The sequence below is a fragment of the Schistocerca americana genome, chromosome 4 (assembly GCF_021461395.2).
Source record: "Schistocerca americana isolate TAMUIC-IGC-003095 chromosome 4, iqSchAmer2.1, whole genome shotgun sequence".
NCBI lineage: Eukaryota > Metazoa > Arthropoda > Insecta > Orthoptera > Acrididae > Schistocerca > Schistocerca americana.
Genome location: NC_060122.1, coordinates 37,368,499 through 37,391,098, shown reverse-complemented (window position 1 = coordinate 37,391,098; position 22,600 = coordinate 37,368,499). Strand labels below are relative to the sequence as shown.

Below are 22,600 nucleotides of genomic sequence, written 5' to 3'. Positions count from 1 at the left end.
AGTATCCTCACACCACCTCAGAACTAAACTTGAAGAACTCGAGGGCAACTGACGTGCAGCGTAAGCTTAAATAGTCTTCACCTTCATATCAGCATCTCTGATCGAAAGACTAAACCACCGACGATCATTGGTAACTAGAGAGGTACCACTCTGGTTGTGAAGCCACTGTGCATGGCTCAGGTGGAGAGGGTACTGGGTAGGGTACTTTTCATTTCTGGGCACGAGAAGAGGTAGTCGAAACATTGGGATAGAAGGTGATTCATTTGCTCTAGTCCTGGGTTGTATTGATCAGGAGAGGAATTCTCCTTTGTTACTAGATGGTAGGAATGTGAGAGGTGGTAGGTGGCTGGAGAGGCAAGTCCAGGAGATCCGTTGTGCACCAGGTTAGGAGGCTAATTTCGGTCAGTGAAGCCCTCAGTGAGACACTTGATAAATTTGGAGAGGGACTCTTCATCACTGAAAATGTGTTGGTGACTGGTGCCTAGGCTGTATGTAATGAGCGGCAACTGTTGAAGAGAAGGTATCGCTTGTAGTTGGTAGGTTGGATATGGATGGAGGTACTTATGTAGCCATCTTTGAGGTGGACGTCAACATTTCGGAAGTTGGCTTTTCAGGTTTAGGAGGACCAGATTAAGTGAATGAGGGAGAAGGTGTTGAGTTTCTGGAGGAATGTGGATGGGATGTCCTCACCCTTGGCCCAGATCATGAAAATATCATCAACGAATCTGAACCAGGAGAGAGGTTTGGGATTCTGGGTAGTTAGGAAGGGCTCCTCTACTTGAAACATGATCAGGTTGGAACAGGATGGGACCATAGAGGTGGACATTTCGGTTGGATTTGTTCATAGGTAATGCCTCCAAAGGTGATGGGATTGAGGGTGAGGATGTTGTAGGTCATGGTGTCCAGGAAGGAAGTAGTAGGTTTGGAATCAGTTGGGCATTGGGAAAGGTAGTGCTCAATGTTCGCAATACCATGGACATTAGGGATATCAGTATACAGGGATATAGCATCAATAGTAACAAGTAGATTACCATGTGCTAAAGGAAAAGGAACTGTGGACAACTGGTGGAGGAAATGGTTAGTGTCTTTGATATTGGAGGGTAAGTAACAGGTAATAGGCTGAACATGTTGGTATATGAGAGCAGAGATTCTCTCTCAGTGGCAGCGCAGTAACTGGCCACAGTGGTGTACCCTGCTAGTTGAATTTATAGTCTTTACGAAGAATGTACAAGGTAGGAGGGCGAGGAGTGGTATGAGTGAGCCATTGTCACCCGGTAGAATTACAAGGGTAGGGTCAATTTTTAAGTGGTTGAGTGTGTTTTTCTCTGCAGATGGAACGTTAGCTTCCATGCTGGCTGAAGGAATGATGGTGAGACAAGATTTCAGGTTAAGAAATTCTGTAACTTTAAGAAGGGGAGTTGTGTCATCGTCAGATGGAGGACTGAACTGAGTCAGAGGGGGTTCATCTCATTTCACTTCTACATCCAACCGTGATCCAACTCCCACTGCCACGAAATAATCCCCTCTTAAAAGTCCACAACCTCTTACCTGAAACCTTGCCTCACCATCATTTTCCAAACCTTCAATATGGAGAGTAACCTGACATCTGCAGAAAAAAAACGTAATCCATCACCTACAAATTGATCCTGGCCTCATAATTCTACCTGCTGATAAGGCTCCAGCGCTATGATTTTGAACCACAGTGATTATGTGGCAGAAGCACCAGCTGTCAGATTCATCCATCTACATACCCTTCCACAACGACCTCATTCCAAAAATATAATGGGACCTCCTGTCTGTCCCCAAATCAATGCCTATCCACGGATCTTTCCCATGAATCTACCTCTTTCCTCACCCCTACCAGTCCCTGAACTTCTACCTTGCATATGCTTCATAAAGTCCATAAACCAGACCATGTAGGATGCCGCATCGTAGACAGTTACTGTGCCACCACTGTGAGAACCTCTGCTCTCATGGAACAACACGTTAGCCTGTAACTCAACCTCTTACATCAAAGACATCAACCATTTCCTCCGCTGATTGTCCACAGTTCCTGTTCCTTTACCACAAGGCATCTTGCTTGTCACTATTGATACCACCTCCCTGTGCACTAACATCCCAAAAGCACATGGCCTTGACACTAGCCCATGGCCTCCCAATGCCCAAGAGACCCCAAGCCTATGACCTACCGTCCTTGTTTCAATTACCACCATACCCTCACTCAAAATTACTTCACTTCTGAAGGCATAACCTACAAACAAACCCATGGTACAGCATTGAGCACCCACATGGCGTCATCCTAGGCAAAAATTTTCATGGGCCATCTAGAGGAATCCTTCCTAATCATCCAGATCCCCAATCCCTCACCTGGTTCAGATTCTTTGATGATATTTTCGTGACACCACACCCACACTCGTCCAGAATCATAATATCTTCTGTCCCATTCTCCTCAACCCAACAACGCACTTTCCTCGATGTTGACCTCCACCTGAAAGACAGCTATATCAGTATCTCCATCCATGTCACATCTTCCAGCCACAAGCAATACTTCTTCCATACTGTCAGCTGCCACATATTCCATTCCATTCCAAGATGTCCCTCCCATATGGCCTAGTCACCCATGGACATGAAATCAGTAGCGACGAGTGGTCCTTCTGCAGATACACCAAGTGTTTCACTGAGACCTTCACAGACCGAAATTACCCTTCCTGATTTGTATGGCAACATATCTCCCATACCTTGTCACTTCAGTTACCTACCAGCTCCCAGATTTCCACTGTCCAGCCACAAAGGAGCACTCACCTCATGCGATCTGTGCCACTCAGGATTGGAGCCACTGAATCACATTCTCCACCAGGGTTTCAACTGCCTCTTACCATGTCCAGAAATGAGGAATAAGCTACCCACTATTCTTTCCACCCCTCCTAAAATGGTATTCAACCACCCAACCTACACATTATCCTTGTCCGTCCCTATTGCACCCCTGCTCCCAACTCCTTTCCTCATGGCGCATAGCTCTGTAAGAGACGTAGTTGTATGACCTGTCCCATACATCAGCCCACCATCTCCTATTCAAGTCTGGTCATAAGTGTCACCTATCCTGTCGAATGTGGAGCTACCATTGAATGCAGTCATGTCAACCACAAACTAAGTTGCAATCACTGTGTTACATGAGCATGAGAACCAGCAAGCTGTCTGTCTGCATGAATGGACGCTGACAGACTGTGGCGAATAGACAGCTTGACCACAGAGTTGTTGATCATGTTGCCCAACACACTGTGCTCCACTTCAATGACTGATTCACTACTTGTGGCATGTGGATCCTCTCTACACAGCAGCTCTTCTAAATTGTGCAGATGGGAACTCTCCGTGCAGTATACCCTACATTCCTGTAACTTCACGAGTCCCTGTCTGTCACCCTTTATTCCCTATGCTGCTTCCAGTCACTTCAGTGACTACTTCACTGCCCATGGCATTTGTATGCATTGTACCAACAGCAGCTCTTCTGAATTGTGCAGATGGGAACTCTTCCTGCAGTACATCCTACATTCCTGGAATGTCACTAGCCTCAACCTTCGCCACATACTGCATTCCCTGCTCCCACTCCAGCCTTCTATTCCATCAAGGCATGCACTAGTCTCTCTCTTTTTCCTCTCCTCTACTTCTCCCCTTTTCTGCTCCCTCCCCTCCTCTAACCTCCACCTGACGACAGGTAGCAGCCCCACCCTGGCTCCACCACATCCCTGCATGTTTCCACAAGCATCATTATACCCCCCCCCCTTTCCTAGCCTCCTCGTTACCCCACCACCCAGATTGCTTCTCTCATAAGGCATAGCTGATTGCAGTCTCGCCTCAGTGCCCAGAGACAGTGGTCATTGGTGTACGAGTTGTGCTTGCATAAATTTGCGTGTGTGTTTTCTGTTTTAGAAGATGTCCTTTAGGCTGAAAGCTTACAGGTACAGCAGTCTTCTTGTTGTGCCTGTATGCAACTCAGCTTCTTCTCTGTATGGTAAGAAGCAATGTATCGTTTTCCTAATACCGTCGAAAAGAAAAAACAAATATACACTAGTATTACTTAATTGGACTAAATTACAGTGGTCTGCCTTCAAGACTCGTCCCATAGGACCTTCTTAACTATAGCAGAGGCCCAAGTATGGAATCGTTATTAGTGTTCAAAAGGATCACTAAAGGATGCCCACATGGGTCGATTTGCAGAACTATTTTCTGCAACATCACCATTCAGTACACAAGGAGAAGGTCTTCATAGTCGTCATTATACTGTGATGTCCACCATCACACTTTCTTTGGCCACTGGCTATCATCCATTCTTTCAAGTAGTCCATACTATTTTAAATGCTTCTTCTGTATGATAAAAATTATTGGTTTTCTACACCCATAGTCTCTCTCATATTACTATTTGTGTGATATCGTCCAAAAATTGCGGTGCCACAGCAATGTGTATCAATACCACAGATATGAGCGATGTCTCTCTGAAATCTGCAACGATGTATGGAAGAGGCTGAAAAAGATTCCTCTTATATTAATATGACTTATGCCTAAACCATCTATTCATTATCTTTAAAGCATTATGTTAACATAAGTCTATCAGCCTATTCCCATTGTCATTTAACGCATTTACGCCACACTGATCAACAATGGAGTCATTAGTTCTCCACCCAGTACGTGCACTCAAGTGCCCAATAACTAAACTTTCTTTTCGATCACTTATCTCCTCCGGCGATTCCGTGACTTCCGCGTAACATTTCATCTTACGCCTGCATTTGAAGCATACATTTCCACGATTACGACTGATTGCCCTAATAATTCCACTAGCACGTGCAGGATTCTTTCACCAATACGATCCCAGGATTTTATATCTTTCTTGCAATTTTTCCGTAATGCTATGAAGACCGTCCTCTGGCTCTCTTCTCTTTTGGCACTACTCCATATCATCCTTTTTTTATTTTACGAAATGTTTCCTCACCTTTAGTGGCAATCCCAGGGACCTTCCAATTACGTAGATTAACTGTCTTTCTCTGTGCGAAATTTTGTTTTCCAGAAAAACAAACCTGTTCATCTGAGGGTGTTTTAAAGGGAAACTTGGCCATGGCATTTTTTACAGGTGATGGGGTGCAGACCTAACGCCCCAATGCCAGCCTGGAGAATCGGTCAATGTTTACTGGCGGTTTTCTTCCATTAGAACGACTGCCTGTCTAGGCTCAGTCCTCATGCAAAATGTATGTTGCCAGCGCTGGAGTCCTCCTGTTGTCAGCTTCAAAAGTCGGTTCTCTCCAGGGATTCCCATTTGAACTATCTAGTGAGTGTAATCTGACTACTGAAGAAGAAAAATTACTCCCCATGCAAAGTGACTATCACGATAAATTTAAATAATTAGCCCATCACTTTGATGTCAATGACTTGGCGCATGATGGTTGGAGTTGATGACTAGGGCACCAACGATATGATTCTTCACTTGGCGATTTTTTTGTTGCGGCAATATCTTTTAATGATATTTGAGTCTCTCACCTACACAGAGGTATTACCGAATTTATGAAGTGATAAGTAATATAAAGCCTATATTTACAACTTCTCTGTGCTGTTACCGTAAGACAGCGTCTGAAAGTGAGAAGGCGTCCTGTTACAGTGCTAGATCTCAGCACTCTGTCATGAGCCAGAAATGAGTTCAATATTCTAGTTCTGTGATGCATGACGTGAGAGTCAAGGAAAGATATTTTTCTACCTGATGAAAGAATACTTAGAGGGAATATAGCTTATGCCATAGTCCTGTACAGGATTTCACAACAAGTAACGATACTTTAGCGATGTGAAAACGCGCGTCTTGTCCAATCTCTTCTACCTTTAAAAATAACTCGTTTAAATAGGAGCAATCAACATTTCGTGTGGGAAATTCGAGGTGTATGGTCAACAACATCACTGCCTCTGATTGGGTAAAGTGGGTTATTTAAACTGGGTGGTCTACATTGGGGTGTAATTGTTCAGACTACTGTATTCATCCAAGCTGCAGCTCCTTGTTTCTCAGTGCACTGTGGCTGCCTGCAGCGGCGGTCACGAGGAGTCAGCAACCGGAAGTAACGGATTAGCACAGCCTGGGTCGGGTGCAAAGAGTGCACCGACCTGTCTGACTTTGCCCACAGCAGTGAAGGCTGGCGAAGTGACCAGTGTGCTGGGTGAGCCCGACAGAAGCGGACGTGTGTGTGTTGCATGAAACGAGATTCAAAGTGGTGAATATTTGTGCTGGACATATTGATAACATCTGAATTCCTACCACTCCAATCATCCTCGCGTGCCCTCCACGGCGGCGGTGGTGCAGTCTGTCATACATGTGCATCCACAACTGCAGTTGCAGCTACGGCTGCGGCTGTAGTTTCCTCTGGTCCTTGAACGTTGGCGCCAGTGATGTACGAGGGCACAGGGGTGTTGTTTGTGGACGTCTGTGAGGCGAGTGTGCGACATCTACCCACGGCAACTACGGCTAGCGGCTGGCTCGTGGTTCAAGTGTGTCATGTTTAATTCTTGTCAATACATTGCAGTAGACTCTGTCTTGCAGTGGTATTTGCTGTTGTCTCTATCCAAATGGTGGTTACTACACAGCATTTCATTCCACTCCCTAGTGATTACACTTATTACATATTGGGGAACAGGGGTGGACAGTTGAGTCATGATGTCTACCCAAGTGGGGAAACCCCACTCCTGCAAACTGGTTGACTAAGGAATAAATATCATTATATTAATGACTTTGATTTGGATTTCGCGCCATTAGCTCCTTCCTCTCCATCACAGAGTGAGTCTTTTCCATACCAATTCTTTTCTGGGAGGGTGGTGAGGGGTGGGGGCGATGGGTAGGGGGGATGGAACTTTCTCTGGTGGTGGCACTGTGCACTAGCTCAGTCGATCCCTGCATGTCAAGATGAGTACACACACAAAAATTTTCCAATAAGACGACATCTCCAATTGGCAACAGTGTAATTACATACTTATAACAGGTAGGTGTTGGATGTGAGCTTTTACCACGAAATAAAAGTGAGATCCAGCCCCTGCAAACTGAATGTTGTAAAAAAAACAGTATATCCTATAATATACACTACTCGCCATTAAAATTGCTACACCAAGAAGAAATACAAATGATAAACGGGTATTCATTGGACAAATATATTATACTAGAACTGACATGTCATTACATTTTCACACAGTTTGGGTGCATAGATCCTGAGAAATCAGTACCCAGAACAACCACCTCTGGCCATAATAACGGCCTTGATTAGCCTGGGCATTGAGTCAAACAGAGCTTGGATGGCACATACAGGTACAGTTGCCCATGCAGGTTCGACACGATACCACAGTTCATCAAGAGTAGTGACTGGCGTATTGTGATGAGCCAGTTGCTCAGCCACCATTGACCAAACGTTTTCAATTGGTGAGAGATCTGGAGAATGTGCTGGCCAGGGCAGCAGTCAATCATTTTCTGTAACCAGAAAGGCCCATACAGGACCTGCAACATGCGGTCGTGGATTATCCTGATGAAATGAAGTGTTTCACAGGGATCAAATGAAGGATAGAGCCACAAGTCGTAACACATCTGAAATGTAACATCCACTGTCCAAATTGCAGTCAATGCGAACAAGAGGTGACCGAGACTTGTAACCAATGGCACCCCATACCATCATGCCGGATGATACACCAATATGGTGATGACGAATACACGCTTCCAATGTGTGTTCACCGCAATGTTGCCAAACGTGGATGCGACCATCATTATGCTGTAAGCAGAACCTGGATTCACCTGAAAAAATGACGTTTTGTCATTCGTGTAGCCAGGTTCGTCGTTGAGTACACCATCGCAGGCACTCCTGTCTGTGATGCAGCACCAAGGGTAACTGCAGCCATGGTCTCCGAGCTGATAGTCCATGCTGCTGCAAACGTCGTCGAACTGTTCGTGAATCTGGTTGTTGTCTTGCAAACATACCCATCTGTTGACTCAGGGATCGAGACGTGGCTGCATGTTCTGTTACTGCCATGCGGATAAGATGCCTGTCATCTCGACTGCTAGTGATACAAGGCCGTTGGGATCCAGCATGGCGTTCCGTATTACCCTCCTGAACCCACCGATTCCATATTCTGCTAACAGTCATTGGATCTCGACCAACGCGAGTAGCAATGTAGCGATACGATAAAGTGCAATCGTGATAGGCTACAATCCGACCTTTATCAAAGTCCGAAACGTGGTGGTATGCATTTCTCCTCCTTACACGAGGCATCATAACAATGTTTCTCCAGGCAACGCTGGTCAACTGCTGTTTGTGTATGAGAAATCGGTTGGAAACTTTCCTCATGTCAGCACATTGTATGTGTCGCCACCGGCGCCAACCTGTGTGAATGCTCTGAAAAGCTAATCGTTTGCATATCACCGCATCTTCTTCCTGTCAGTTAAATTTCGTGTGTGTAGCACGTCATCTTCGTGGTGTAGCAATTTTAATGACCAGTAGTGTATAATTGAAGTTCTTGTTGTGAGATCTTTCATCTCCAGAGTGAACTGAGTCCTTTCCCCGCCAATTTCCAGATTTGGGAGGGGAGGGCAAGGACTGGAGGAGCTTGCAGAAGGGGGGAGTTTATTTAATTTATCGATTTAATTAATTAGTCAATCAAACTGATATCAAAAGTGTTCTTTCATCGGTGAGGGGAGTTCCCAGAGAGGTGGAGGGGGGGACGAGTAAGCGGGGAAGGGGGATGGGTGAGCAACAGGATAAGGACCTGTCAGTGAAAAGAGAACGGTAGGTTTGCTTCTAAATGTATACATGCTCCTGAATGTAGGCAACCCGCACTAACAAAATTCACTGATGTGCTTGCTGCCCTACTACTTGCAGGGTCTCCATGACTGACGTCACTCTAATCGAGTTCGCTCACAGGCACCTAATTCGTGGGGAAGCATGGTTTTGAGGGAGGAAATAGTGAAATTTTGGCACATTTGAAAGATTTAACGGTCATCTTAGTGAAATACTACCATGAGTTTCTCATTGTCGGTAGAGGACGTGAAGTGTTTCATATACAAGACGCCGATAGGTTCTATAGGACCTGGTTGCCTGTTTGACTGAAGTTGCAACCACTGTTGGTGAAACACCTGATTGTCATGTAGGTATTAGACATGCAGATGGGAATTGTGCATTAGTGTAAACATACGACATTTTTCTGCAAGATCTCTAAAGAATATTCATCACACGGCAGTCTGAACAGAATCTCCGAACATCACTTCGTGGACACCTAGCGGGGAAACGGTGAGTTGTTTGTCATATACAAGAAGTGTTTACTTTCGTGCACGCTAACCAGTCTAAAATTTTGTACGTAGTGTTTTACACCCTATATATTGTGCAGTTATAGTGTATCTATAGTGCATATGAAATTTCCTAAAGCTAGTCAAAAAACATTGCTGGTTGGAAAAATAGAGTTAGAAAGCCATAATACTACGTCAGATCACTTACATTACAAAAGTTATTTCTTTCCACAGGTACTGCTCTGCCAAGGGGAAGAACAAGCTATTGAGTTGCTAACATGTCAGGACAACTACGGATGCGTTCGTGGGGAATGCGTCGAAGGCGAATCGGAGTGCGAGGCGGACTACGACGCCATCCAGTGTACAGGCGAGGGGCTCTTCCCTGACCCTTACGACTGTACCAAGTTCCACATCTGCAAGGCGGAGGGAAACTCTACCGTAAGATACTGCGAGGACGGCTGGGCTTACAACCCACTTACAGGCGTGTGCAGGTAAGGGACAACAATTTCCCTGCTGAAACGGAATTCCCAATACTAACGTCGTCTTTTCACGCAGTTTGAGACAGCTACCACAGGGCCCCCTAAGATATACTATCTGGAACGAGAACGTATACACAACTAAGTAAGGAAGAAATTTTTAACGTTTTAGCTGCCGAGTTATGATACCGTCGTTATTTTTAACTAAACTATACACTTTTCTGTACTCTGTGGCCTTGGAAGAACTCTTTACAGAGGACTTCAAAGATATAACATGTCGATGAGGCAGTATCAAGATACCGCCACAAACAACTATCCCTCTGCTAGGAGAAAAAGTCTTATAAACCTCTGCCCTGTTGTATCAAATGAAAGCAATCACACGAATCTCGTACAGTTCGAGTGTTTATTATTATCGCTGTCATATCAAGTGCTCAAAATCTTTACCCCGGGCAATGATATAAGCTAAAAAGGCCTTTCAGAAACGTTGAGTTTTGTTCAAATGTGTGTGAAATCTTATGGGACTTAACTGCAAAGGTCATCAGTCCCTAAGCTTACACACTACTTAACCTAAATTATCTTTAGGACAAACACACACACACACACACACACACACACACACACACACACACACACATGCCCGAGAGAGGACTCGAACTGTAGTGTCACCGCCAGACACCACACTTGCTAGGTGGTAGCCTTTAAATCAGCCGCTGTCCGTTAGTATACGTCGGAGCCGCGTGTCGCCACTATCAGTGATTGCAGATCGAGCGCCGCCACACGGCAGGTGTAGTCTAGAGAGACTCACTAGCACTCGCCCCAGTTGTACAGCCGACTTTGCTAGCGATGGTTCACTGACTACATACGCTCTCATTTGCCGAGACGACAGTTTAGCATAGCCTTCAGCTACGTCATTTGCCACGACCTAGCAAGGCGCCATATTCAGTTACTATAATGTATTCAGTTACTATAATGTATTCTGAACAGATAATATTGTGAATCATGTACCGTCTAGAGCGACGTTCATCATTAATGGATTAAAGTTAAGTATCAAACCAATTACGTCCCTTTCTGGATGCTAATTCCTTGTCATGTTCCAGACCTCACGTCAGTATAGTTCTTCCCTCCTCACGCCAGCCTGCGTGAGCTAAAACGCGTGCATTTCGGCCTCTACTCGTAACACGGTGTTGGCTCTTCTGCCAACACAACACGAACCTCCGCCGGGATTAGCCGCACAGTCCGTGACTGCAGCGCCTTGGACCGCTCGGCTAATCCCGCGCGGCCGTTGAATTTTATTCGGATCTATAACACAACAATTCCACATTCAACGGCATTTCACGTTTCGTGTCTCATATGAGTTTCCTTGTAAGCCTGTTGTTTCATTTAACTCACAGCTGTAAGTCCAAAAGCGTTACGTCTGGTAAGCAGGTTATCTGCGGGCATCTGAGACAGCCCAGACCTTAAGCATGAGATTACACTAATAAAGATTTCCACTCTCAGGTTACACACTGGGGTCTCTAGGTGCCCCCGACTCCCTGCCCCGTTGGAGAGTCGCTGGGAGTTTACCGAGGTCACCCAGGGGAACCCTCCACATGTCGTAGGGAATTGTGCTAATTACGTAGGTTGGTACTTAAATAGTGGCAACACTGCTGTGGAGACACTATGCAATGGAATCTACAATTGTTTCTGATAGCACACGTTGTTGACATACCTACCTTACCTCCGAGCAAATGGACTCGGCCGTCCAACGTCATCGGTGAGAGCCCACAATCGAGGGAAACACAGTCACCTGTGAGCGAGCGGTCTGACGTAACGGTGTCACTATGTTTTCGAAACGAGAACTTCCCCAAAAGTAGGAGTAATCCGCTCAATTACAGGCCTATATCACTAAAGTCGATTTGCAGTACAGTTTTGGAACATGTACTGTGTTCGAACATCGTGAAGTACCTCGAAGAAAACGATTTATTGATACACAGTCAGCACGCATTCAGAAAATACCGTTCTTGTGAGACACAACCAGAAAATATCGTCCTTGTGAAACACAACTAGCTCTTCATACTCATGAAGTAATGAGTGCTATTGATAGGCGATGTTAAATTGATTCCATATTTTTAGATTTCCAGAAGGCTTTCGACACCGTTCCTCACAAGCGTCTCCTAACCAAACTGTGTGACTCTGGAATATCGCCTCAGTTCTGCGACTGGATTCATGATTACCTGTCAGAAAGGTCACAGTTCGTAGTAATAGACGAAAAATCATCGAGTAAAACAGAAGTAATATCCAGCGCTCCTCAAGGAAGTGTTATAGGCCCTCTATTGTTCCTGATCTATATTGACGACATAGGAGGCAATCTGAGTAGCCATCTTAGATTGTTTGCAGTAGATGCTGTCATTTACCGTCTTGTAAAGTCATCAGATGACCTAAACGAATTGCAAAATGATTTAGATAAGATATTTGTATGAGGCGAAAAGTGGCAATTGACCCTGAGTAAAGAAAAGTGTGAAGTTATTCACAGGAGTACTAAAAGAAATCCGCTAAATTTCGATTACGTGATAAGTTACACAAATCTTAAGGCTGTAAATTCAACTAAATACTTAGGGATTAGAATTACAAATAACCTAAATTGGTACGATCACATAGACAATGTTGTGGGTAGAGCAAGTCAGAGACTGCAATTCATTGGCAGAACACTTACAAGTTGCAACAGATCTACTAAAGAGACTGCTTAGACCTTGCTTGTTCGCCCTACTCTTGAGTATTTCTGTGCATTGTGTGATCCGCATCAGGTGAGACTGACGGCTAACATCGAAAAAGTTCAAAGAAGGGCAGCTCGTTTTGTATTATCGCGAAATAGCTGAGACACTGCCACAGATATGATATTTGAATTGGAGTGGCAATCATTAAAACAAAGACGTTTTTCGTTGCGACACTATCTTCTCATGAAACAATCACCAATTTTCTCCTCCGATTGCGAAAACATTCTGTTGGCACCCGCCTACATAGGGAGCAATGATCATCACGATAAAATAAGACAAATCAGGGGTCAGACAGAAAAAATTAAGAACTCGTTTTTCCCGCCCGCCGTTCGAGAGTGGAACGGTAGACAGACAGCTTGAAGGTGGTTCATTGAAGCCATAAACTTTACTTAAATATGTACAAAACATTATGCACAAAACAACAAAATTTCATAAAAGCAATTCTTCCTGTTTTCAGACAAGTTATGAATATTATTATTATTATTATTATCACTGACATTGGCTGTAGTTGTATAAATATGTTGATAAGTATGACTGTCGTACAGCAGGTGCTATTAATTTCGCACTCTCATATTTATCTGAATTTAGAAATTTGTGAACATCCTGAGTGTACACCTGCGAGCCGCCACTGTCCATAAGAAGAACTGTTTGTGGAGGGTAACAGCAAATACCGATTCAGCAACGGCTGAGACAGTCGTACAATTAAGGTGTGGCCATCAGGTCGCCACAGCGGGTAAACGCTGCTGACCTTTCAAAGCGCCAAACACTCTCCTCACCTTCCCCTTTCTCTCCGAACCAGCGAGAAACGAAATGCCCCCTCCCCAACCATCATGCTTCTAAACTTGCGCTTATGCGTGAACGACACCATTTTCAGCCAGGCAGCACTCCAACGTTGAACGAAGACACTTAATTATAATTACCGTACCTAAACAAAAAAGACAGCTATGTTGTTAATATACGCGACATTACTAAAGATCACTTTCATTAAATTCATTAAATACGGGAAAATCCGAGTATAGCTATCGCTATTAACGTAATTTCGAATGATCCCTAGAATTCCAAATACACAGCCTGGACAACTAGCACTTTGCAGTATTTAAAAAAATTAATGCTCCCAAAACTTACCTGTGCATTAATAATGAGCAACATCGCATATGTATGTACGGTTTTAACAGTGGAAAGCCAAGAAATAACCACTAACCTACCACTTACTCAAATAAACCCTGCAGTAGTATTAGTTAGTGGCGATGCTAGAGTACTCATAAATACAATTCTGCAATATTACTGACCGTAGATGAGATCCACCAGCGCTCAGTCCGGAACCGCGCGACTGCTACGGTCGCAGGTTCGAATCCTGCTTCGGGCATGGATGAGTATGATGTCATTAGTTTAGTTAGATTTAAGTAGTTGTAAGTATAGAGGACTGATGACCTCTGATGTTAAGTCCCATAGTGCTTAGAGTCATTTGAACCATTTGAATAGATGCGGAAATAAGGCGAAGTATACAGGTCCTCAGCACACACAAATGAGATTCAGCGAAGGCCACAGTGAAACAAAAACAAACTATATCCACATATACAGTCGGTCATAGAACCCCAGAGGCCACGGCACCTCTCTCACGATGTGAGAAACTCTCTAGTTGCATTTTTTGCCTAGCGCTGTACTACACGTATAGCGTCTTTGGTTGGAAGCACCAGAATTTCTCTTTGATGCGACACAATCCAGCAAAGTGGAGGTGGCTTAGCAGCGTGTTTATCCGTCGCGGCGTCTTATTTTTTATGCGTGCGGTACCTTTGGTTGCAAATCTATTGTGTTATGAAGTCATTAATATGAAATGACAATATTTGTATCATCGTGTTCATTCCTAACACTATGGCGCCAGCCACACTAGTACCGAACTGATGGCTTGGCAGTGATAAATAAATTGGGCCCGTGCTGCATTGTGATTGTATGAGAGAATCATGACGTCGACAGGTCGCGGAGGCGTTAGAGTGGATATTACATAATTGGATAAAACGCGAAACTTGACGGAAAAAGAGTATTCAGATATCTGCCTGTTTGTGATCTCTGCTGGCGCCTCGAATGACGAAATATTAAACTATTGTTATCAAATAGCCGTAGCCTAGGCCTCACTTAATTGGTTATTAACAAATACACACAGCCTACAGATTCTCCTTCCAGAGTGCCCCAGCTACAAATGCGGAAAATTGTGTAGAGATAAGGAATAAATACGATAATGGCGTTTTATTGATTGTTATTAACAAATACAACCAAGTGGTGTGACTTAATGTAATTTGTTATTAACAAATAGCACGTCATGACCCTGTCTGTGCTGTCCGGCTCTGAAGTGAACGCCTTCCACTTCCACTCAAGTACCGCATTTACAAAGCGTGGTATGTGGGTGGAGGGGTGCCCATGTCTTATTGGTCTACTGAGACTCCCGCCATTTTATTCTGCTCCCATTGGCTGAGAGGAAGAGGAAGGTCTTTCCCGCCAATTTTATTTACATAACCACTATTGAGTTGCATTATAACCTTGAATATGAATCAAACAATTTCATAAGATATGTGGGAGTTTCCCTCGGTGACCATGATTAATTGCTGATGTTCTCCGAGGGGGGCGGGGGGGGGGGAGTGGTGTTGGGGGTGGGGGGGGCGGGTCACCAAGGAGCCCAAGGGCGTAACCTGGCATTGGAAGTCCTTATCACTGTAACCTGGTGCTAAAGGTCAATGTCATGTCGTAAGCACGCTGATAACGTACTCCGGTGAGCGTGCGGGCCTTTTGGTGTTTCCATGCCGAACAAGGCACAGATATACTGTAGCAATGTCCTGTGCAGAAGGTCTATAATTATCTATTTGGAATGGGAGGAACAGTCTTGTTGCTACCATATGCGCAGTAGGATATCTTTCACAAAGTACGGCTACATTTATATTAGGTTCTGCAGATATTTGTGGCCGTTTTAAGCTCACATCAGTGAAACAGGGGCCAATGTCGATATTCTTGAATAGCATATTGACATTTTGACGAGCCCAAATCGTTGTTTATCCACTTGATGGTGCAGTGTCGTTGCTATTTCTGAACTTACCTCAGTGGGCTGCTCTGGACGACTGCCCGACCTGAAGCGGCGTGTTCTTTGGTTCAGTGTGGAAAGGTTATTTAAAAGACAGGTTGTGCTATGCATGTCAGCAGGATGCAAAAATGTTACTGTCTCACAATTGACAAGAGGATTCATTCCGTCAGGCCCCACTGAAGCTTCATAAGATCTCGGATTGGGGCTCATTCGCAGCATCGTGAGAGGCAAGATAGATTTCCGTGTGAAATGACTGTGAAACATTTTAATCTGTCGCATTAGGTCCATAGCAAGGATCGCCACTGGGATACGTCCCACAATGCGAACATTGTCTGCAAAACATAGATTTACTGAGATGCCCATTAAACAATTTTTGTTTGAGCCATCAGACATCAGACAGTTTTGACGACGACGGCCACCAATTGCTCTCCTGTGCCATTCTCTTCACCTTAGGGTAGCACTTGCGATCTACGCTGAAGGTATTCCAGACACTATCGTCGTCTACAGTTTTTACCCTCTGCTGCAGCGTCTTCTACCGTGGAAGCTATTCTCAGATATCTTAACACACGACTTACTATCTTGTCCTTTTTTCTACTCAGAGTTTTCCACATGTTCATTTATTCCCAGAATCTTAGGAGAACTTCCTCATTCCTTAACCAAACAGTGAACCTTCTATAAAACCGCGTCTCAGGCATTTCGATCCTCTTTTGTTCTGGTTTTCCTATAGTCCTCCATCCACTAACATACAATGTTGGGCTCCAAACGTACATTCTCAGAAATTTCTTCCTCAAATCAAGGCTTATTTTTGTTGCTGGAAGACTTGTTTTGGCCGAGAACGCCCACTTCCCATGTGCTAGTCTGCTTTCTACGTTCTCCTTGGTTCGTCAGACAAGGATTATTTTGCTTAAAAGGTAAATGAATTCCTTTACTTCCCTACTTCGTGATCACCATTTTTGATGTTAAGTGCCTCGCCGTTCTCATTTCTGCTACTTCTCACTATTTTCAGCCTTCTGCGGTTTATCTCAGTTCATATTCTGTACTCATTGGCTTGTTGATTCTATTCAACAGATCCTACGATACTTGTTCACGTTCACTGTGGATAGCAATGTCATCGGTGAATCTTATCATAGATATCCTTCTCCCACGAATTATAATACTACTCTTGAAGATTTCTTTTAGTCCTGTCATTGTTTCTTCGATGTATAGATTTAGGGGTGGAAGCAGCATTCCTGTCTTAGCCCTCTTTCTAACCGGAGCAGTTCAATCTTAATGTTCTAGTCTTATTGTTCCGTCTTCGTTCTTGTACATACTGTGAAGTTTTCTCGTCTTTCCCTATAGCTTAGGGGATGTTCATTAGGTACGTGAGAGGGTCTCTTTAAACTTTGAACCCTACTGGTATGCACTTGCAGCTATTGGGCTAGTGTTAAGGAAGCAGTTGATATTAAATTAGGAAGTAACCCTATAAATAGATGCCGGCCGGAGTGGGCGAGCGGTTCTAGGCGCTTCAGTCTGGAACCATCGCAGGTTCGAATCCAGCCTCGGGAATGAATGTGTGTGATGTCCTTAGGTTAGTTAGGTTTAAGTAGTTCTAAGTTCTAGGGGACTGATGACCTCAGATGTTAAGTCCCATAGTGCTCAGAGCCATTTGAACCATATAAACAGAGATGGAGGTTTTTGTTCAAAATCTGCATGGAAACCGTCTATCTCGCTTGTCAAAAAAAACAGAGAACTGACTCAATGCTCCCTCACCGCTTCATTATTAATTTCACTATCGATAACTCCTTATGTCTGTCACCTTTGGTTTGTGATGGAGCTAGTGTTTACACTGTGTGTGTGTGTGTGTGTGTGTGTGTGTGTGTGTGTGTGTTATGTTTCGAGAGTTTACTGTAAACCGCGACGTCACCCTCCTAGTACTTTGTATGCGAACACAGGTCTTTCGTTTCCATCTGCAATTTCGTATGTTTTATGATACCTTTGAAGTAACTTTGTAACAGCACAGTATGTGCATCGTTAGCTACTGGATGCAACATACAGTTAGACCCCTCTGTCTCCTTGCTCTAAGGCTACAAGTAGCGCCCCTGCTGCCACGGTGAGCAAAGCTCCATATCTTGGAATCTTGGCTGGGCTACGGCAGCTACAATGGTGAAAAATCAGTAAAGATTTATTCACTAATTTCTAAGCGTTGGCTACCGCTACCCAGACAGAAAAAAAACCAAAAAGCTGAACACACCTGTTTTGTTGCTATTTTAGACTCTTCGAATCTACCTTTAAGTAATAACTTTAATGCAAACATTTGGTTACATTATGTTTGTATTTTATGTATATATGGGACTTTGTTGGCGAGGTGACTGTACAAAGCACTGATTCCCAATGGAGCGTACAATCTGTTTCAGTGAAGAGCTAACGGGCAGCATATGCAGCAGCCTTCCCATCGTGTGCGACGCCCTAGCCGATACCAATACATTTCCTGGAAACCCCAGCATCTACTACATCTGTGTCAGCGACGACGGGGTCGAAATTTACCCCTCTTTGTACAGATGCCCACACGGAGGAATTTACAACCCGAGCACCTACCAGTAAGTGCACTGCGTAAGCTATCAGCAGGACACACCTGCCTCAGTTAAACCATTGTTGTTGTGCATGGCATGAGACGACTTTAATTTTTGTGCTTTTAGCCTACGATAAAAGAAAAACTGTGTAACATTAATTCTAAAAAAAAAGGCTAACGATTTTCATTATTTTGATAGACAATGTTCTACAGCTGACTCTGGAAAACACAGTTTCCGAAATCTTCTGGAGCTCATTACAACAGATATTGTGCTGAGGGTTGTGGTGTGGAAATCGCATTTATTTTAGGTTCCTTGCAAGGCTGCCATGTGATATTCCCCGGAATTTGAACATAGAAGGCAAATTAACATTATTATCAAAATGCTCATTCAGTAAGAAATACAATAACCTACTATGAAATAGATTGTTAAGTGTGTCGGAGAACATACTCTAAAATGGATCACAAGTAATTTAATCACCTTATCTAATAAGAGAATTAACATGGTAAGAATATATATGAAACTTCAGATCACTGTGCAAACGCACTTGCTTTGACCTCCAAAATGAATTAAGTCGTTGCATACACCCCACGCTTTCGTCATTGGCTTGAAACACGTCGTCCTTGCAGGTAAACTAGCCAGGTGGTCTCATCCTTTGTCTCCCATAATTTCTTCTTTAATTATTGCGATTGCAAGGTTGGTGGTCCTCGCCCCCAAAAGTGCTTCTTTCCAGACTGTAGCATGTGCACCAAGTTTAGCTGAAATCTATGCAGGGGCATAGTGGGAGCTTTTTACCTGCGGCTCCACCCGTGTATACACATGTCACATACATGTAACATTATTATCCCATATTTGTACACAATTTCATCTCTATCTCTAGCGAATTTCATCCTGTGGTTTCGTTTTCAGGCAGTTCCATGTTCATAGCGTCTTATCTTCTATCTACAATGATATAATTTTGCAGCTACGCTCAGCGACTATGTGGATACTGTATGAGTAATTTGTTGGGAGTACAGTTAGCAGAAATGCAGTAATAAATTAAAACGTCAAACATGATGTGGCAGTTTTCCACGGATCCAGTAATTATGACGTGATATCTATTGAATTATGTGTCGTACAATGACATAATTTTCGACCTGCGTTCAACCGTATGTGTATAGGCCTACTGGCTGCAAAACGTGTGGCGAATAGAGTTAGTAACAAAGAAGTCGTGTCTGTTGTGGCAGTTTCATTGTATAAAAACTAAACTACACTCTGCCCGAGCAGGCCACGAAGGCTCAACGGTACCGACCGGCCGCCGTGTCATCCTCAGCTCTCCCGGTCGTATGTCAGTTTACGAGACTCGAGCCGCTACTTCTGAATCGGGTAGCTCCTCAGTTTGCCTCACAAGGGCCGAGTGCACACCGCTTGCCAACAGCACTCTACAGACGGCATGGTCACCCATCCAAGTGCTAGCCCAGCCCGACAGCGCTTAACTTCAGTGATGTGACGGGAACAGACGTTACCACAGCGGCAAGACCGTTAGCAGTTGTACTGTATTGCAGCGAAAATGCATTAAGCGATACACTGTTTCCTTTCATCATTTTGTACGAGGTGTAAGTGAGAAAAATTGTCGTAGAAGTTTGATATTGCGCTTACAGTTTGTTGCAAGTGACAATGATCTCTCATTCTCAAATATTGGCTGAAAAAATTCTGGTGTCTGCGCGTCACGGACTGCACTACGCCTTCACCTCATTCTCGTAGACAGATAAGTGGTTCCTACCCGCATAGTGCTTCTTCCCAGGCAGTAAGCGATACATGTAGGCCCTACCAAGTTTGGTTTAAATCGATCCAGTAGTTATGGAGATTTGGAACAGACATACATACATTGTTATAATACGTGTGGATTTCTAGAATAGTCGCAGTACGCTATTTAAAATGGGAAATTGTGAAATCTGGTTGCTGAAACAACCAGAAACAGAGCTCCTCCTCTACCCAAAAATCTGTACCTTAACCCCAACATACACTTCCTGACTTTATGCTCAGGATCATTATTTTTGGAAGGCAGAACATCCTCTCCTTCTCGTTGACTTTCCCCTTTTTGCATTTTCTGGGTATGTGACGTTGTTTGAAAAGATCAGTTTGAGTTAATCTCTTGTACCAAAATCAGTAACTTAAGCTAACAAACAGTTGGTCGAGCTTTCAATTGCAAATTTTCAGAGGTACGCCTATGCTGTGTGTATGTTGTGCACTGCGTCTCATTCACGATCAGATACCTCCTTCAACATAACCCTTTCAATCATGGCGTCCTCATATAAGGACACACTAAATAAATGATTAGTATATTAAAATTCGTTAAATTGTACCATTTGTGATTATTGTCCTCAGATTGTCACAAACAGAGAGTTTATTTGAAAAAAGTGTCGACATCTCCTGTCAATTTGTGGTCCCACAGAACAAAACTGAATGTGCTCAGTGACACGGGCGCTTCCCAGTAATCTTTGTACCTCCCGTCAGCCGGTTAATGTCTTCTGAATGTAGGTAAAAAATTATTTGTGCTTAGAAAGGTGCATTCTTGAGTGTGATAACTAAAGACGTCTTTCAGAACGAAAGGTAAGTGACATATCTGTAACTTTATGCATGTCTCCAAATGAGGAGATTATGATTGAAAGCTTGTGATAGCATAGAAATGTATTTGGCTGTCTTTTTAGTCTTCTTATGGTGATTTCACAATGCCCCGACTCCAAGATAGACGAAGGCCACTTTATTTATTTATTTATTTATTTATTTATTGTTCCGTGGGACCAAATTAAGGAGAAGTCTCCATGGTCATGGAACGAGTCAATACATGAAATTATAGCACGATAGTAGAAACAGATAAAATGAAATATAAAAAACATATTCAGGCGACAAGTCGTAAGTTTAAATAAAGAAAATCAACAATGTAACACTGGAATTTGCTTAATTATTTTGCTCTTCCAGGAGCTCCTCGACAGAATAGGAGTGAGCCACAAGGAAACTATTCAGTTTAGACTTAAAAGAGCTTGGACTCCTGCTGAGATTTTTGAGTTCTTGTGGTAGTTTATTGAAAATGGATGCCGCAGAATATTGCACTCCTTTCTGCACAAGAGTCAAGGAAGTGCATTCCACATGCAGATTTGATTTCTGCCTAGTATTAACTGAGTGAAAGCTGCTAACTCTTGGGAATAGGCTAATATTGCTAACAACAAACGACGTTAAAGAAAATATATACTGTGAGGGCAATGTCAGAATTCCCAGACTATTGAATAGGGGTCGACAAGAGGCTCTCGAACTTACACCACATATAGATCGAACAGCCCGTTTTTGAGCCAAAAATACCCTTTTTGAATCAGAAGAATTACCCCAACAAATAATACCATACGACATAAGCGTATGAAAATATGCGAAGCAGACTACTTTTCGTGTTGAATTGTCACTTATTTCAGATACTGTTCTAATGATAAATAAAGCAGCATTTAGTTTCTGAACAGGATCCTGAACTTGGCAGGGCGACAGCCACGCCTATTGGGCATTTAGCGGGCTTCGCACCCGAAGACAGCAGTTAGCGATTGGAACACGATTTTCGACAACCATTTTCGTCGGTTTATAGCCAGTTTTTCAGCCTGAAACATATTCCATCACTTAGGCGCTGAAAAAATCTATACGGCCGTGTGCTCACCACAATCGACATAAAATGAATTTAGCGTCTTTTTCATCTGGGTCACTCAGATGTACGTTTTCTATGAGTTTTTCTTTTCGTAATAGCATTTTTTATTATAGGGTCTGGAGAAATATGTTGAAATCGACCGACCAGAAGTTATTGAAGTTTAAATAAACGTATGGGAGGGATCTACAAGATGTATTTTCTGATCACATTATCGGACATTCATCAGATCGCGAAAGTGGACCCTTCGCTCCTTTGCTCATGGATTGATATTGCGTGTGTAAATGCATGGATTGAGTACAAGAGAAACGCATCAGAATTAGGTGTTGCTAAAAATAAGACCCTCGATTTGCTTCATTTTAGGGGATGAGTGTCCAAAGTACTGACAGAAATAGGTAAGCCAGCTGCCAGGAAGGGGCGTCCCACTAATGAGAGTGCAAGTACTTCAAAACAAGCCAGTGCGGAAGTTCGTCCAGAAGGTGACGTTCGTCTGGGCAACGTTGGGCTTCTTCCAGTGGTCAGTGACAAAAAATCACTTGACAGGTGCAACAAACCGGGTTGCAAAGGCAAAACACATTTTACTGTGTAAAATGTTACATTCATTTATGTCTGGATGGAAAAAATTGTTTCTTTGATTATCATTCTTCACAAGTGTAAAACCATAGTTTATGTATATAATCATTAAGTAAGCTTTGTGTAGTTTACGTATTTTGATGAAATAAAATCAAATAAGATACTTCGACTTTTCGATTTGTACTGCACCCACTTGAACGCAATGACCTCATTTGGGGACGCGTTGTATCCC

At 43.5% G+C, this 22,600-nt stretch overlaps 1 protein-coding gene across 1 annotated transcript in view; it reads left to right on the top strand.

The window, feature by feature from the left end:
• The window catches only part of LOC124613062 (uncharacterized protein PB18E9.04c-like), a 104,482-nt gene that overhangs the window by 31,401 nt on the left and 50,481 nt on the right, over positions 1–22,600 (top strand). The window contains exons 3-4 of the mRNA XM_047141645.1: positions 9,521–9,777; positions 17,979–18,161. Of these exons, the coding sequence (XP_046997601.1) occupies positions 9,521–9,777; positions 17,979–18,161 (440 nt within the window). The remainder of the gene's footprint in view (positions 1–9,520; positions 9,778–17,978; positions 18,162–22,600) is intronic.